The sequence below is a fragment of the Portunus trituberculatus genome, chromosome 31 (assembly GCF_017591435.1).
Source record: "Portunus trituberculatus isolate SZX2019 chromosome 31, ASM1759143v1, whole genome shotgun sequence".
Classification (NCBI taxonomy): domain Eukaryota; kingdom Metazoa; phylum Arthropoda; class Malacostraca; order Decapoda; family Portunidae; genus Portunus; species Portunus trituberculatus.
In genome coordinates this window covers 19,253,863-19,269,899 of record NC_059285.1, presented here as the reverse complement: position 1 = coordinate 19,269,899, position 16,037 = coordinate 19,253,863, and the positions used below count along the sequence as shown (strand labels likewise).

Genomic DNA, 16,037 nt, shown 5'->3' with positions numbered 1-16,037 from the left:
TGAGTGCTGCTACCCTCTCCTTACCACGCTCCGACTCCCGTCACTGCTGTGCACCTGACGCCCCTTCTCCTCCTGCGCCTCTTTCGCCTACCACTTCAACGCCACCTACAAGGGCGGAGCTGTGCTGCCCCGCCCTCGCCACACGAGACGAAGGGACGCAAGACGGATGGAAGCCGAGCTGAGTGTCGCTGCTGAGTCCAGAGTGCTGCAACCTTCCTGCAGAAGGTTCTGTTATTTGTGAGGCTGTTTGGTGGTTATTGGTTATTGGAATAGTAAATGGTGTCTTAACCATTCTCTCATGTTTGTTTTACCTTCCGATAGCAGCACCCATCTTGGAACCCTTGACACGTGGCGACCTCGCCAGGATTGGGTCAACTGCTATTTGGAAGGGTCTATGAAGTCGCCCATGCGCGCCACTTGCTGTCTGCGGCCCGGAAGCAAGTGTTCATCCTCTACCGTTCTTCTGTGGCTCCTGTATGCCTGCGGTAGGGTTTGTTGATGGTAACCCTTTTGTTTTCAATCGTGTTGTTGGAAACTACTTTTGTTCTACACAAGCACTCCTAGTGTTGTGTTGACTGTTGTCTTGTGCCCTTTTTCAGGGCTGTTTTGTTACCATTGTTTCTTCCACACTTATTGTTTTGGGTTTTCTATCCTTTCACTTATCTTTTTCTCTCTGGGTCCTTATTGCTCTTATTGTTGGGTTGTCTGGTTATATCTTGAGTGTTTGATCTATTTACATTGTGATTTCACGCTATGTCTAGCTTTGATGTTTTTAAGGCTCAGGCCGATGCTTTGGGTCTTGAGGGTGCTGAGCTTGGTCAGTATGTTCTACAACAACAAGCTATTGAGAGGGACCAGCGAGCTACCGAGAGAGAAGAGAAGCGGCTCCTAGCAGAGAGAGAAGAAAGAGCTGCTGAGAGAGACTTCCAACTTGCTAAGCTTCAAGCTGAGAAGGAGATACAGCTCGCCCGCAGCACCGGTCAAGGAAAAGTGAGTACTTCTTCCTGTGAGAACGTCAGAGGACCGAAGTTGCCAACTTATCAAGAGGGAGATGATATAAGCAACTTCCTCGTGCGCTTTGAAAGGGTGGCTGAACTACTCCAGATTGATAAGGATAGCTACGCTGCAAGACTTGGGTGTCTCCTCACGGGTAAGGCTACTGAACTGTATACGTCGTTGTCTGCTGACATAACTGAAGATTACGCTCTTCTGAAGAAAGCTCTCCTCACTGGGTTCAGTAAGACCGCCGACAACTACCGTCTGGAGTTCCGCCAAGCCAGGATTAGGGTTGGGGAAAATTATCAGCAGTTCTCTGTCCATCTGACTCGACTGTTCCAGGCATGGTCGGAGGCATCTGATGTCGCCCACACTTTTGAAGGTCTTAAAAAATTCATCCTGCTTGACCAGTTTTTGACTAATCTTTCTCCAGATTTGAGGGTTTTCATCAAGGAGCGTCGGCCGACAGACCTTCCCGACGCAGTAAGGCTTGCCGACGACTGGTCATCTGCCCGTCACGCCTACCCGAAAGCCTACTCTTCTAGTTCCCGAGGAACTTCTAAAGCTGCCTCTGGGGTAAGCCCTACATCATCTCAAGGTGACTCCAGCAAGTCCTCTGTCCAGTCCACCCCTAAGAAAATTACGTGCCACCAGTGTGGAGAAGACGGCCATATTCGGCCGCGCTGCCCTAAGAATCCCGCGCCTTCAAGGATTGGGAAGCGGGTAAGTCGACTCCTAAGGTTGGGTTTTGCCTTGGTGACAAGAGTGTCCCAAACTATTCTGTCTCGGGCACCATTAACGGATCTTGGAGCTCGAACATCATCCGTGACACTGGCTGCTCGTGTGTGGTAGTCTCAGAAGAGGTGCTTCCAGACGTAGATGTGGAGAGTTGTCCCAAGATTTCCCTAGCTGACTACTTGGGAAGAGTAGACAAATTCCCAGTTGTAAAGTGCTACGTGCGCTGCCCCTTCTACACTGGTTGGACTGAGGTGGTGAGAGCTCCTATAAAGTTTGCTGGCGCTCTGATAGGAAACATCCCGGGAGTTATGGATCCCCAGGTCTCTAATCCTTCTCCAGCTCCTCTTCCTGATTCCAGCAGGGCATCCTTGTCATCAGAGCTGCAGCCGGAGGTTTCTACCAGTGCTTCGACTGTGTCTTCGGCTGACCAAGTACACGCTGTTACCACCCGTGCCGGAAGGATGAAAAGACTGCATCCTCTGGTACTTCCAGAACTTCAGCCTCTCTCCATGACCCCTCAAGAGTTCAACCAACTGCAAGCCTCGTGTCCTTCCTTAACTGGGGTACGACAGAAAGCCTCTACGGGAGAAGTTGAGAAAGCCAGGAACGGGTCGTCCTTCCAGTACCTGTACGTCAATGGGCTTCTCTACCGCAAGTGCCTCACTTCTCAGCTTCCAAATAAGGTAGGCCAACAATGCCTGGTTGTCCCAAGTGAGTGTCGCCAGATCATACTCTCAGTGGCCCACGAGAGTCCCTTGGCTGGACATTTCTCTCACCGCAAGACTGAGTTGAAAATTTATGAACATTTCTTTTGGCCAGGTATGGGAGCGGATATCCGTGCCTACTGCCGCTCTTGTGACAAGTGCCAACGGATGTCATCAAAGGGCCGGGTGCGTCCTGTCCCTCTTCAGCCCCTACCTGTGATCACCGAGCCTTTTTCCCGAGTCGCCATTGACCTCGTTGGACCTCTTTCTCCTCCATCTTCCGAGGGCCATAGACACATTCTTACCTTAATAGATTTTGCAACTGGGTTTCCAGAGGCCCTGCCACTTAAGGACATAGACTCAGTATCAGTAGCTGAAGCCTTACTAGTGATATTTGCACGTGTAGGAATTCCTAGAGAAATCCTCTCTGATCGAGGAACTCAGTTTACCTCCAGTCTGTTATCAGAGTTACATAAGCTGCTTGGTGTTAAACCTATTTTCACAACTCCTTTCCATCCCAGTGGCAATGGACGCATAGAGAGGCTCCATGGTCCTCTCAAGGCAGCTCTGCGCAAGCTCTGTGCTGACAAACCCAGGAGTGGCACCGTTACCTCGTTCCCACGCTCTTCGCCCTCAGGGAAATCCCCAGTGATCGGACCGGGTTCTCCCCCTTTGAACTACTATATGGACGCTCTGTTCGAGGACCTCTCACGGTGTTGAAGGAGTTGTGGGATAATCAGGACATCCAGGGAGAAGAAAGAACCAGCTTCCAATACGTCCTGGAACTTCGAAACAAGTTGTCAGAATGTGCCCAGCTTGCTGCTCAAGCAGCTGATGTAAGTACTGCCCGTTACAAGTCCTATTTTGATCTTAAATCTCAGGACAGGAAGTTTAATCCAGGTGACGAGGTACTAGTTCTTCTTCCCAGCCACACAAGCAAGTTATTGGTAGCATGGAATGGTCCATACAAGGTCCTTGAAAGACGTGGTAATGTTGATTACCTTATAGACGAGCCTCGTGGGCCTAAACTATACCACGCCAATCTACTTAAAAGATACCATCGACGAGCAGTTGTTAACAGGCTCCATGTTCTCGACGAGATTCAATCTCTCGAAACAAGCGAACCCCAGGACAGCACCGTTCCCGTCGTGGAGGAGAAATTGCCTGACGCCAGCTCCACGGAACTGCCCATTACGGCCGATGAATGGCTGGATTCTTCACCACCAAGTATGCCGGAGATAAATCCCTCCTTGCCCTGGGAACAACGAGGCGACATCGAGGACTTACTGCTGGACTACAGGGATGTATTCTCCACCACACCTGGCTGTACCTCGACTATCATGCACGATATTGTCCTCACCACCACCAACAGGATTCAAGCTAGGTTGTACCCTGTCCCTATTCACCTTAGACCTCACTTTGATGAAGAAGTAGATAGCCTTTTGGAACAAGGGATAATTCAATTGTCTTCCTCTCCCCACTGTAGTCCTGTTGTAATGGTTCGGAAGTCTGACGGTTCCTACAGGATGGCTATTGATTACCGGAAATTGAACTCCGTTACGGTCTTCCACGCTGAGCCGTCTTGTAATATGGAAGAAGACCTTCACATGTTCGCTGGTGCTAAATACTTCTCGGAAATTGACCTCTGCAAGGCTTATTACCAAATTCCATTGACAGACAGAGCCAAACCCCTAACTGCCTTTCCAACTCATCGTGGTCTCATGGAATTCTGCCGCTTACCCTTCGGACTTGTCACAGCATGTGCTACCTACGTCCGTCTGATGCGTCTTGTCCTCGCCGGGTTACCCAACATTTCTTTCTACTTTGATAATATATTTGTCCACTCTTCAGATTGGCCTCAGCATATCAGCGCCCTCAGAGCTACGCTTGAGAGACTACGCTCCCACAACCTGACTGCCAAGCCTTCCAAGTGCCGCTTCGGTGTTCACTCCATCCACTATCTCGGATTCGTACTAGACGGAGAACAGCTGAGACCTCAGAACAGCAAGATGGAAGCGCTGTGCAGGATAACTCCCCCTCTGTCCAAGAAAGCTCTCCGCAGTTTTCTAGGTATGATTGCCTTTTATAGGATGTTTATTCCCCAGGCTTCAGACTACACCGGACCACTCTCTGACCTCTTGAAGAAAGGAGTCCGCGAACCTCTCGCCTGGGATGAGACTGCGTTGAGCTGCTTCAATCACCTGAAGCAAGTGTTGTCCAGCACACCAGTACTACAAGTTCCAGATTGTGGTTCCCCTTTCATCCTTCGGAGTGACGCTTCAAGTCACGGACTAGGATCTGTTCTGCTGCAATACCATCAGGGGGTGCCTCATCCTGTCGCCTATGCCAGCAGGAAGCTCCTGGACCGGGAAAAGAGGTATTCCACCATAGAACGTGAGTGTCTTGCTGTTGTGTTTGGTGTGCTCCGCTTTGACTATTATCTCAGAGGTCGTGAATTCATATTAGAAGTGGACCACAAGCCCTTGTTGTACTTGGAAACCTTTAAAGGCAAGAATGATAGGGTGTTGAGATGGGCCTTAAGTCTACAAGCCTACCGGTTCAGAGTCGTCCATATTGCTGGGAAGGACAACGTGGGAGCAGATTTAATGAGCAGACTCCCAGCCTAAGGCGCCTTGAAACCAACCTCACCAGTGCCTCCCTCCTTTTCTTAACATGTATGTTCTTTCTTTTCATGTGGTAGTTGTTATAATCTACCTGGAGTAGATTCTTCTATGGGGGCCTGTGTGAGGGCAACTACCACCTGAACGAGGCCAACGACCTTCACCTATCCGACACTCGACCGTCGGCGCTCGTTATTAACCCAGTTGCTCGGCGCTTCATCTGAGCAACCCACCGAAGCTTCTCAAGCGGCCACCGCGGCTTCTCGAGCGTCAGTAGGAGTTGACGTGGCTCCTGCAGCTCGCCTTCCTCGGCAGACAGAAGCTGAGCCTCGTCCTGCTCACTTCCTCCTACGCTGGCTGGCTCTGCTCTCACCGTGGTTACCTCAGAGCCGTGGGCTGGTCCTGAGTGCTGCTACCCTCTCCTTACCACGCTCCGACTCCCGTCACTGCTGTGCACCTGACGCCCCTTCTCCTCCTGCGCCTCCTTCGCCTACCACTTCAACGCCACCTACAAGGGCGGAGCTGTGCTGCCCCGCCCTCGCCACACGAGACGAAGGGACGCAAGACGGATGGAAGCCGAGCTGAGTGTCGCTGCTGAGTCCAGAGTGCTGCAACCTTCCTGCAGAAGGTTCTGTTATTTGTGAGGCTGTTTGGTGGTTATTGGTTATTGGAATAGTAAATGGTGTCTTAACCATTCTCTCATGTTTGTTTTACCTTCCGATAGCAGCACCCATCTTGGAACCCTTGACAAGCTAAAGGTCAATTTGAAAAAATGCAATTTCTTTAAGGATAGTGTAAACTATCTAGGCCATATCATATCAGCTGAAGGGTTGAAGCCATAACCTGGTAAAGTAGCAGCTATAAATAATATGACAGTTCCAACTACAGTAAGGGAAATGCAATCTTTTATCAGGATGGCCAATTACTACAGAAAATTTGTGAAGAATTATGCTGAGATAGCAGCCCCTCTAACTAAATTAATTGCAGGAATAGAAAATGGAAAGAAAAATAATACTAAGATAACATGGAATCAAGAGGCTGATATAGCATTTAAAACTCTGAAACAGGAGTTGACACAAAAGGTTACATTGAAATTTCCAGACTTCTCGAAGCCATTTTTTCTGACAACGGATGCGTCGAAAACTTCGATCGGGGGGGTTTTACAACAGAAGGATGAACAGAATGTGTTACCACCCTTATCCTTTTTCACTAGAAAATTCAACAAGGTTGAGCTTAATTATAGCACTATTGAGAGGGAAGCTCTTGCTATTGTGTATGGACTCAAGATAAACAGGGATCTGTGTCTAGGATATCCCATTTTCATTTATACTGATCACAGACCTTTGGTGTGGTTATTGACTACTTCTAATGCAAATAGTAGGATTGCACGGTGGCAGCTGTCAATTGCAGAATTTGATATTCAAGTGCATTATATTCCAGGGAAGGCTAACAAGGTGGCAGATCATTTATCTAGGTTGAGGGAACAAGAAGTAAGTGATGTAGATAATAATCAGATATTAGTTGTAACAGAAAGTGAAGAAGCAAGTATTGTAGATTGGAATTTGAGAGAATCAATAAGATTGCAAGATGAACATGAATATTACAAGTCAGTGAAAGAATTAATGAGGAGAAACCTAAGTGAACAGGAAATGAAGAGAGAATTGAGTAAGCACAATATAGATAAGAAGTATAAGAAGTTGAAGATATCTGAGTTGTCTTTAGAGGATGATATATTGTACAGAGTAATATACAATGCTTATGGAGAACTGACGCGTCAGACATTAATTCCAGAAACATACATTTTTACTGTTATGCACCTAGCACACTCATTGACAACCGCGGGTCATGGGGGTGTACAAGTAACCTTGAATAGGTGTCATAAGTTTGCATATTTGCCAAAAATGAAGGAGGACATTGAAAGGTATTGCAAATCTTGTCTCGTCTGTAATCGTCTTAAACGGTGGGGGACACCCCAGCTCCACTAAGACGGTACCCGGATGTTGAGAGACCTTTCCAGCGCATACATATGGATATTGTTGGTCCTATGGGTAAATCAGATAATGGATATGTGTATTGTCTTGTTGTGATAGATGTGCTTACTAGGTATTTAGTTGGAGAACCACTTAGGACTAAGTCAGCTGCAGAAGTTGCAAGAGTATTTTTTGATGAAGTGATATGTAAACATGGTATACCTGAGATGTTAGTGACAGACCAAGGAAGAGAATTTGTCAACGCTGTGTTACAAGGATTAGCTGCGCTATTACAGTTTAAACATATGAAAACCACACTTTACCACCCTCAAGCAAATGGTATAGTCGAGAGAGCAAATGGATCTTTGATAAACATATTGTGTACCTTGATACAAGAAAACGTGAATATTTGGGACACAATGCTACCTCTAGCTACTTTTGCATATAATAGTGCATTTCACAGAAGTATAAAGGAAAGTCCCTTCTATCTGATGTATCTTCGAGATCCTACCCTTCCATTTGAGGTGATGGAAGAAAGGAAAGTTTGTTATGATGTTGATGATTTTAAGCAAGAAATGGCAACAAAAGCAAATAGAGTATATGCTAGATGTCAGCAATATTTAGAAGAGGCAAAGGGAATAACTGAGAAGGCTCACACTAAGAAAGCTAAGATAAAGAAGATTCAAGTAGGAGACAGAGTTTATTTACGCAGAGCACCCTCTGCCGGGACTTCATCTAAATTGCAACCCGTGTACACTGGCCCTTTAGAGTTATAGAGAAAGTAAGTGATGTAGTGATAAGGGTAAGGAATATTAGAACTGGTGTTATGAAAACCTTGCACACTGACACTCTAGAGTAAGAGTTATACATGAGGACAATGCAACCCCACAGATGAATTCTAATGTCAGGAGGGCATATCCTATACATGAATCAGGTGAAACAAGAAACACTAAGGTGAACCTACAACCAGTGGATCCTTTCCCTTTTATGTTTGAGGATACAGATATGGATGACAATATGAACATAGATGATAACTCACCATCAGAAGAAAATGCTAGTGTTGATAATATTAATGAAAATGTAACCAAGGAATCACAGGAAGAATCATAAGGAGAACATAATCGTTCAGTCACATTCAGTTTAAGGCCTGGTAGGAATGATAGTGTCAATGAAAGTGTGACACAAGAAGTACAGGAAGAATCTCAAGGAGAACCTAATATTTCAATCCCACACAGTTTAAGATCTAGAGCAAATGTTTTAAACCTCCCATTAATGCATAAGCCCTTGGAATACAGTAAAAAGAAAGAGTGAAATGAGATGTTACTTTGCAGACTGTAGTACTATTTTTGGTAATCATTCAAGCTTGGGATGCGGTATATCGAAACTGGATAAGGAGAGCCAATGCCTTGTTTCAAAGCATATATTTTAATTTTGGTAAGTTCAAGATAAGAACTTCCTGTAATGACATCCTTAATATCCCAGCTATTGTTTCTTTAAAAAAAATAAAATAAAATAAATAAATAAATAAATAAATAAATCTGCTTGATAACATAAATGATTTTTAATGTATAGTGTAAGCCATAATCTTAATAATTATACTCTAAGTAGAAAATTAAAGGAGCCAGTAATTTTAGGGATTTCTGCCCCACAACCTTGGGAAACAGCGGCGCAAGCTCAAGTGGATTTTATTGATTAGCATGTGTGTTCATTAGATACCTTGAAGGAAGAAAAAAAGAGAAAATTTTCAGTGTTCATTCTCAGTTTATATATGTTACTCTTGAGGAACTAACTAAGGTCCAACAAGCGCTAGAGAAACTGGAAACTGTTACCCCTGCCAGACTGAAAACATGAAAATTTCCTTCCATTAGAAGTCTTCTTGCATGTTCAGTAGTTGATCACATTAATTTTAAGATATGATTACTCATAATATTGTAACACATAGATTATTACAACATTGAGATGAGATATCAGCAAATGATGAGCTACTGTTCCTCTTAAACAAGAATTTTTTAAGATTATACAGTACTGCTATCTGTGTGATCCACAAGACTGCATTGCATGACTTAAGCTTCTACTTACTCTTTCCTTTGAGAGAGATTCCTGTTGACATAATTAATGTCTTCAGAATTACCTCCCTTCCATTTCCTAATTTTTAAATAAGATGCCATCCTAGTGCATCAGCTTTCATGAGAATATTTAATGATACTTAAAGAAAAAACAAGTTTTCGTAACCAATGATGTTGATGGTTGTACATTGTCTGATAGTATATTAATGTGCCTTTGTCTGATAGTATATTAATGTGCCTCATAAGCAACACATACAGTCCACCCGTACTGACTATCGTGAAGTTGTTATTTCTTCACAGGTCTCAGTCTTTATGATCAGCAACACATTTATTGTGAAAACCTTTTAACCCTGTTGTGTTGAGCAGATATCTGGTGGCAATCATGCAATGATTACTCCACCTAACATCACTATTATTGTAAAGATACTTCTATTCCTACTAAGAGATACTCTATACATGGTACTGGACTTATAAAGGTAACATAAAGATGTTTTATACTTGGTGATACATTTTTCCTTCCTGCCTCATCTACATATAATAATGAACCACCTATGATTATACAGCCTTACCCCTTTTCCACACTTCCTGCTTTCTCCTCTGAAGAGCATTCTTTTTATGTGAATTTCACTAATATTGGCCTTCTTGACAGTTGTGGTCTTGAGCCCTGGTCTATGCCCAAATATGTATAGTATGTGGAGTCATGGATGGAACAGTACCCTCCTACGGAATTCACATAGCGGGAGTGGATAACCTGGCTGTGGATGTTGCTGCCTGCTAGAATTCTGGTGGTGGACCTGGTGGTCTACCGGATTTATCGCCCCTGTGCTCTCCTTGGCCTGGCACGGGGTATGCCAGCCGAGACCTTGCAAGCACTCTGGGTCAACTCAGGCAGTTGAGGCTGCTTACCACATGTCCCACCTTCAAGAAGCAGCGCAGGGACGCGCTACTAAGGGCGGGGGTATGTGGTAACCTGACGCAGTCAAAGAAGAAAGAAGAAATGTGGGAAGAAACAAGAAAAGAGAATAGGAGAGAAGCAGAAACATAAAGGAGGAAGAGGAAAAATAGAGAAAAGTAGAAAAACATTGTATCATGTAGTAGGATTTTTTGGCAGGGGCTTGATTGTAACAAATTGATGGTCTGCCCAAAAGGTCTACCCATGACAAGACTCAAACATAACATGTAAACATAGAAATGAAGGAGTTGACAAATATATGGGGAGGCAGTTGAAAGGAATTCAGTGGAGGAACACATGGTCCTGACCTGTGGGAACGAAGGTCACTGCAATCGAGGGGACACTTTGGCTAGTGCCATACCTTACCTCAGATACCAGGATTGGGTGAAATATAGTGTCTATGTAGAATGTATTTTTGGGGATTGGGTCAAAATATACCTTGTCACGCCTAAAGGGTGTGTTTGGTTACCTTGTATTACTGTGGATTGGGTCAAGATATAATTAACCATGCCTAAGGGTGTGTCTGAGTGACTTGTGTTACTGTGGATTGGGTCAAGATGCATTGCCACGTGGCGCCTAGAGGGTTGGAAAATAACATGTGTATTACTAGGGATTGGTTTAAAAAGTACATTGCCACACCTGTGGGGTGTGACTTAGGTGAGGTGTGCATTTCTGCTTGGAAAATATGGAAACTAACAATCTAGGAGTATAAAATAAGATGTAACAGGGAGAAAAAGGCTTTTTGGGAGTCAAGAAAAGAGAGCTGAAGGGAGAAAGTTGCAGGCTCCTGACTGGAGAGGCGTCAGAGGTGACATGGAGAAGATTACTCTTGTATTAGTAAAGGCGCGTTTTTGATAGTCCACGCTTAAGGCAGCCTTAAGCCTGGCTTAAGGCTGACGTCATTTTGTGTTCTTTCATGTCCCCAAACTTGAGCCAGAGCGTAGCCCGCCTTAAGGCAGGGCCGGCCAAACTCAAGCCAGCTGCAGAGCAGGCTCGACTTTCCGCTAGCCAGTTGTGACGTCACATGTAAATAAACAAATAAGACATGACGAATGAATGCTCCATTAGCTGCTGTTTGATAGTTCTGCACCAAACTGAATGCTGTTTCAGTATCTTCTGGTATCTCTGGCAAGTCTGGAAACATGATGGACTGGACTGTTGATGCAGGGAGGAAAGATAGCAACTAGGATGATACCAGCTTTGAAGCGCCTGGAGTATAGAGATAGATTAAAGGCATTAAACATGTTTTCATTTGAGAGGAGATGTACGAGTATAAGAGGGGATATTTAAAATGTTCTCAGATACAAACTACATAGATGTGAGATCTTTCTTTACCTTAGAGGAGGGAAGTAGGACTACAAATCATGGCAGGAAGATTAGAAAGCAAGGCTGCAGGTTAGATATAAGAAAATATTTCTTTAGTCATAGGGTGGTAGACTTCTGGAATGCATTTACCAGAGACGGTTGTAAATAGCACTAGTTTGACAATGTTTAAAACAGATTAGATAAGCACTTAAATTTATTAGATTTATAATTATGTATAGCGCTGCATGATAGTTTTTATAAGAAATTTACTATAGTTAAACAAGACATGATCCCCATGTATGGGGACCACAAATTGTAGAGGATTTCGCTGCAGGACTTACCCCTGTTAATGGGCCAAATATTTAGAATTAGTATATAATGTATTGTGTACTTGTAAGTGTAACTTTAAGTACTGATGACGAGGTCGCTGTGCGACTGATACAGGATAACCTAGATGGGCCCTGGTGGCCCTTTGTTATCCTATTATTTATGTTATGCTATGTTATGTAGGAAAGATAAGTTACAAAGCTGCAGCATATCTTGCACTTCCTGTTCGTCTGCCATCTTTATTGTTGTCATCTGTCAGCTGGTGACTGGTCACGTGATCGAAGGTCTAGCAGGCCCGTTTTCCATTGTCCCAGGTTTTGCTTAAGCCTGCCTTAAGGCGAGGTCTAGCCGTAGGGGCATTAAAAAACGCAGCTTAAGTGAAGCTTAAGCAGTTGATGATGCAGTCTTAGTTAATTATCACTTCATGGAGTAGAGGAGGAAATAATATTTTAGGATGTTATATTTGTAGGATGTTTAGATTTAAGATTTGTGTTGATTTGATATGTGTATGTTGTGTGATTTGGACTTGAAATATGTTGAGTGATTTTGACTTTGAATTTTGATGCTTGGATTTGGATGAGAAACTCTTGAGAACGGTGTCACGTATATGAAAAGATAATTTGCTATTTGCTGAAGTAATTACTGATGAGTATTGTGTATGTAGTTTTGATCTCATTAAATATAAAAAATTTAGCAGTGTATAATATATTGCCTTAAGATTACTATTGATTATCTCTCTCAATCGTGTTATTGCAACTTGCAGGAGTGCAAGAGGACACGAAAAACTACCTCGAAAACAGTAAAAAATCATACGGTTCAAGTTTGTCAAATTTGGGGATAAGCGACTTGGCTTTATAAAAGGATAGTTTCATCCTGCTTTCCCCCAGAGGCTGCTGCCCTAATTCACTCCAGCTCTATGTCATGCTCTCTTTCTTTCGGTATCTCCCCTTCTATCTCTCTCTTTCCAATGCAGCTTGCTCCCTACGAAATTCTAACTCCAACTGCAACTTCTGTAGCTCGACACGCTTGTCTCTCTGTCCTTCCCTCTCTAGCCTCTCATTCCCTCCTTTGTGGTCACTGCCTTCCCCCTCGCTTGCTCCCTCGACTAGGCCTACTTGCCTGAGGTGCTCCTGAATCTCATATTTCCTTGCGCTCGCCCACTTCCAAATCGTAGCCTAAAATGGCACGCGATTTCCCACCAAACATTTTTCTTGAGGCTTTTGAATGCCTCTTCCCATATGCCAGCAGGATCCAGCGCAAACTCCTCTACCGCAACATCCATTTTGTCGTCCCTTCTCTCTGTCCCTCACACCCCTCACACTCACTCAGTTTCCTCTCCCACACTCTCACTCACCACCCCCGCCAATATAAGCCTGACCGCGGTGGTGTCTCAATGGCCAATGCCCTTGTTGTTAGAGAGTGCGCGCCAAGCTGATCCCCAAATATTGTAAAACAACGCGGGCCGGGATTTTCATTGAAGAGAAACTCTGTTCCAAATCAATTTTACATATATTTAAAATATAGTAAAGTACATTAGAACAAAGACAATGAAAGTGACGCGGGACTCTGAACAAACAATAGAGAAACACGAGAGACCCCCATCACTCTCTCCCCACCTAATTCCATCACTCAACTCCACATTTTAAAATCCTCCACTCACTTTATACCACCACAAAATTCCCCTGATCACATTACCCACCTGATCAGAGACGTATGTCCCCCTCAATCCACCGGCGTCACCCTCGCTCACCGCGACGCGTTCACACCCCACCAGTGCCCGAGGAGAGAGTGCCATTCCCTGCAACCTCAGGTCACGTCCTTTCCCACCCTGGGTGCCAATTTATACATTGCTAAATACTTTGTCTTTCCCTTACTCAATTCCTCCTTATACAATGTTGTAGCACACTTAATGCTAACTCTAATATTTGTACCATGCACTCCACTCTAAAATCCCTACTCATGAAGTTCTTCTTATTTTAATAAGGAGCTCAATACGGCAATTTTCCTTCTTAGGCCTACAGAGCCACCCACGTACACCCGATCCACCTTGTCTCTCCTTAACGTACTATCCTTCCCGTTACAACACACACACACACACACACACAATTTTATAAGAGAATAAAATCATTATGGATAGGAATTTTCTTTTTTCTTTTTCAAGTAAATCGAGCGACAGATTAGTGAAATGTGTGTGTTCACTGTTTGATCTGCTGCAGTCTCTGACGAGACAGCCAGACGTTACCCTACGGAACGAGCTCAGAGCTCACACACTAATGATACATTTCACAGATCTGTCGCTGTATTTTGAAAGAAAAAAAAAAAAACCTATAATTATTTTTCACATGATAAAAGTGTGTGTGTGTGTGTGTGTGTGTGTGTGTGTGTGTGTGTGTGTGTGTGTACATTATTCATACGTGAGTTATTCAAATTTGTTATATCCTGGTCTGTGTGTGTGTGTGTGTGTGTGTGTGTGTGTGTGTGTGTGTGTGACAGAAGCAGATGACGTAGCCGGAAATAAGTGTGGGTTGTATCAATTCAGAACCACCGACTGAAGGAAGACACTTGATTATCACTATCACGACTATCACCTTCTTGCCTAACACGAGGGATGACGGGGGACGCCATGGGGAGGGAAAGAGGATGGCGTGGGGGCAGGGGAGTTGGGGGGCACAAAGACGGGAAGGGGAGAGATGCAGCGGTGGAAGATTAACTGAATTTTCCTTAAAAGGACAGTAATATTATGTGCATGTGTTGTTCGTGTAGTATGCGTGAAAATATTGATATTGTCATTATTATTGTTGTTATTGTTGTTGTTGTTGTTATCATTATTATTATTATTATTATTATTATTATTATTATTATTATTATTATTATTATTATTATTATTATTATTATTATTATTATTATTATTATTATTATTATTATTATTATTATTATTATTATTATTATTATTATTATTATTATTATTATTATTATTATTATTATTATTGTTGTTGTTATTATTAATATTATTAATATTATTATTATTATTATTATTATTATTATTATTATTATTATTATTATCATCATTATTATTATCGTTATTGTTATATTATTATTGCTATTATTTTTTTTCTTATTTTCTTTTTTTATATTCATTTTCAATATATTATTTTCTTATATACCATATTTTTTGGGTACCTTCTAACTGAAAGCCCACACGCAAGGGATCCGTTACCACAAGTAAGGAAGCCCTTCCTATATTCGGACAGTGGCCAGGACTTGAACCAGTGTATACTTACGTGTTTGGGGACCTCTCGGACCCCAAAGCGCAAGTGGTTCCATTATTATTATTGTTATTATTACTATTATTATTATGTTATATCCTATTTTACCTAATTTCATTTATTTATTTTTTATTTTGTTTATTTTATACATTTGTTTTGTTGCCTATCAATTTATATATATATATATATATATATATATATATATATATATATATATATATATATATATATATATATATATATATATATATATATATATATATATATATATATATATATATATATATATATATATATATATATATATATATATATATATATATATATATATATATATATATATATATATATATATATATATATATATATATATATATATATATATATATATATATATATATATATATATATATATATATATATATATATATATATATATATATATATATATATATATATATATATATATATATATATATATATATATATATATATATATATATATATATATATATATATATATATATATATATATATATATATATATATATATATATATATATATATATATATATATATATATATATATATATATATACACATATATATAGTGTTGCGAAGGTGTATTGCAGCAGCCTCCCAGATATGTACGTGTGCCTGTGTGAGTGTGGAGCAGCGTCATAAGAGAATACATATGGGTAGTACATATGAGTACATAATTTATGTGCAGACTTTAGCTAGAGGGTGAGCGAGGTGTTGGTTGCTCGTGTTTATGAAACTGTCACACCTTAATGGAAGGGACGCTGAGCTAGGCCTCCATGATGGAGTAAATGTGACCCCGGAGGTCACGGGGAGATGAGAGTGTGTGTGTGTGTGTGTGTGTATGGGTGAGGGCACTGGCCAGCCCTGGGATAATTGTCATACGGTACCGTGTAAATGAAATGCATGCATGTGTGAATTGCTTGTAGCCAGCATTATTAGGGATATATTGGTAATTAGCGGTTAAGGTAGATAGCGTTACCTAATAAGCTGAAATAGACTCGTAAGGACATTGCCTGGCAGGTGCGACGGCACAGGAGGCGTGGTTTGTGG

General features: G+C 42.1%; 1 protein-coding gene across 1 annotated transcript; it reads left to right on the top strand.

The window, feature by feature from the left end:
* Positions 1-406: 406 nt before the first annotated feature.
* Positions 407-5,065, top strand: LOC123511087. The gene is made up of 4 exons (XM_045266702.1): positions 407-490; positions 778-1,719; positions 1,761-3,099; positions 3,141-5,065. Exons 1-4 carry the CDS (start codon positions 407-409, stop codon positions 5,063-5,065), a joined length of 4,290 nt encoding a protein of 1,429 aa, XP_045122637.1.
* The last annotated feature ends 10,972 nt before the right edge of the window (positions 5,066-16,037 follow it).

What these genes read in the sequence shown, in the direction of transcription:
- LOC123511087 (XM_045266702.1), top strand. Translation starts at nt 407, where the DNA reads ATGCGCGCCACTTGCTGTCTGCGGCCCGGAAGCAAGTGTTCATCCTCT. An exon ending in CTTCAAGGATTGGGAAGCGG is followed by an intron (nt 1,720 to 1,760) that starts GTAAGTCGACTC and finishes CTTGGTGACAAG; the next exon opens with AGTGTCCCAAACTATTCTGT. An exon ending in ATCCCCAGTGATCGGACCGG is followed by an intron (nt 3,100 to 3,140) that starts GTTCTCCCCCTT and finishes GCTCTGTTCGAG; the next exon opens with GACCTCTCACGGTGTTGAAG.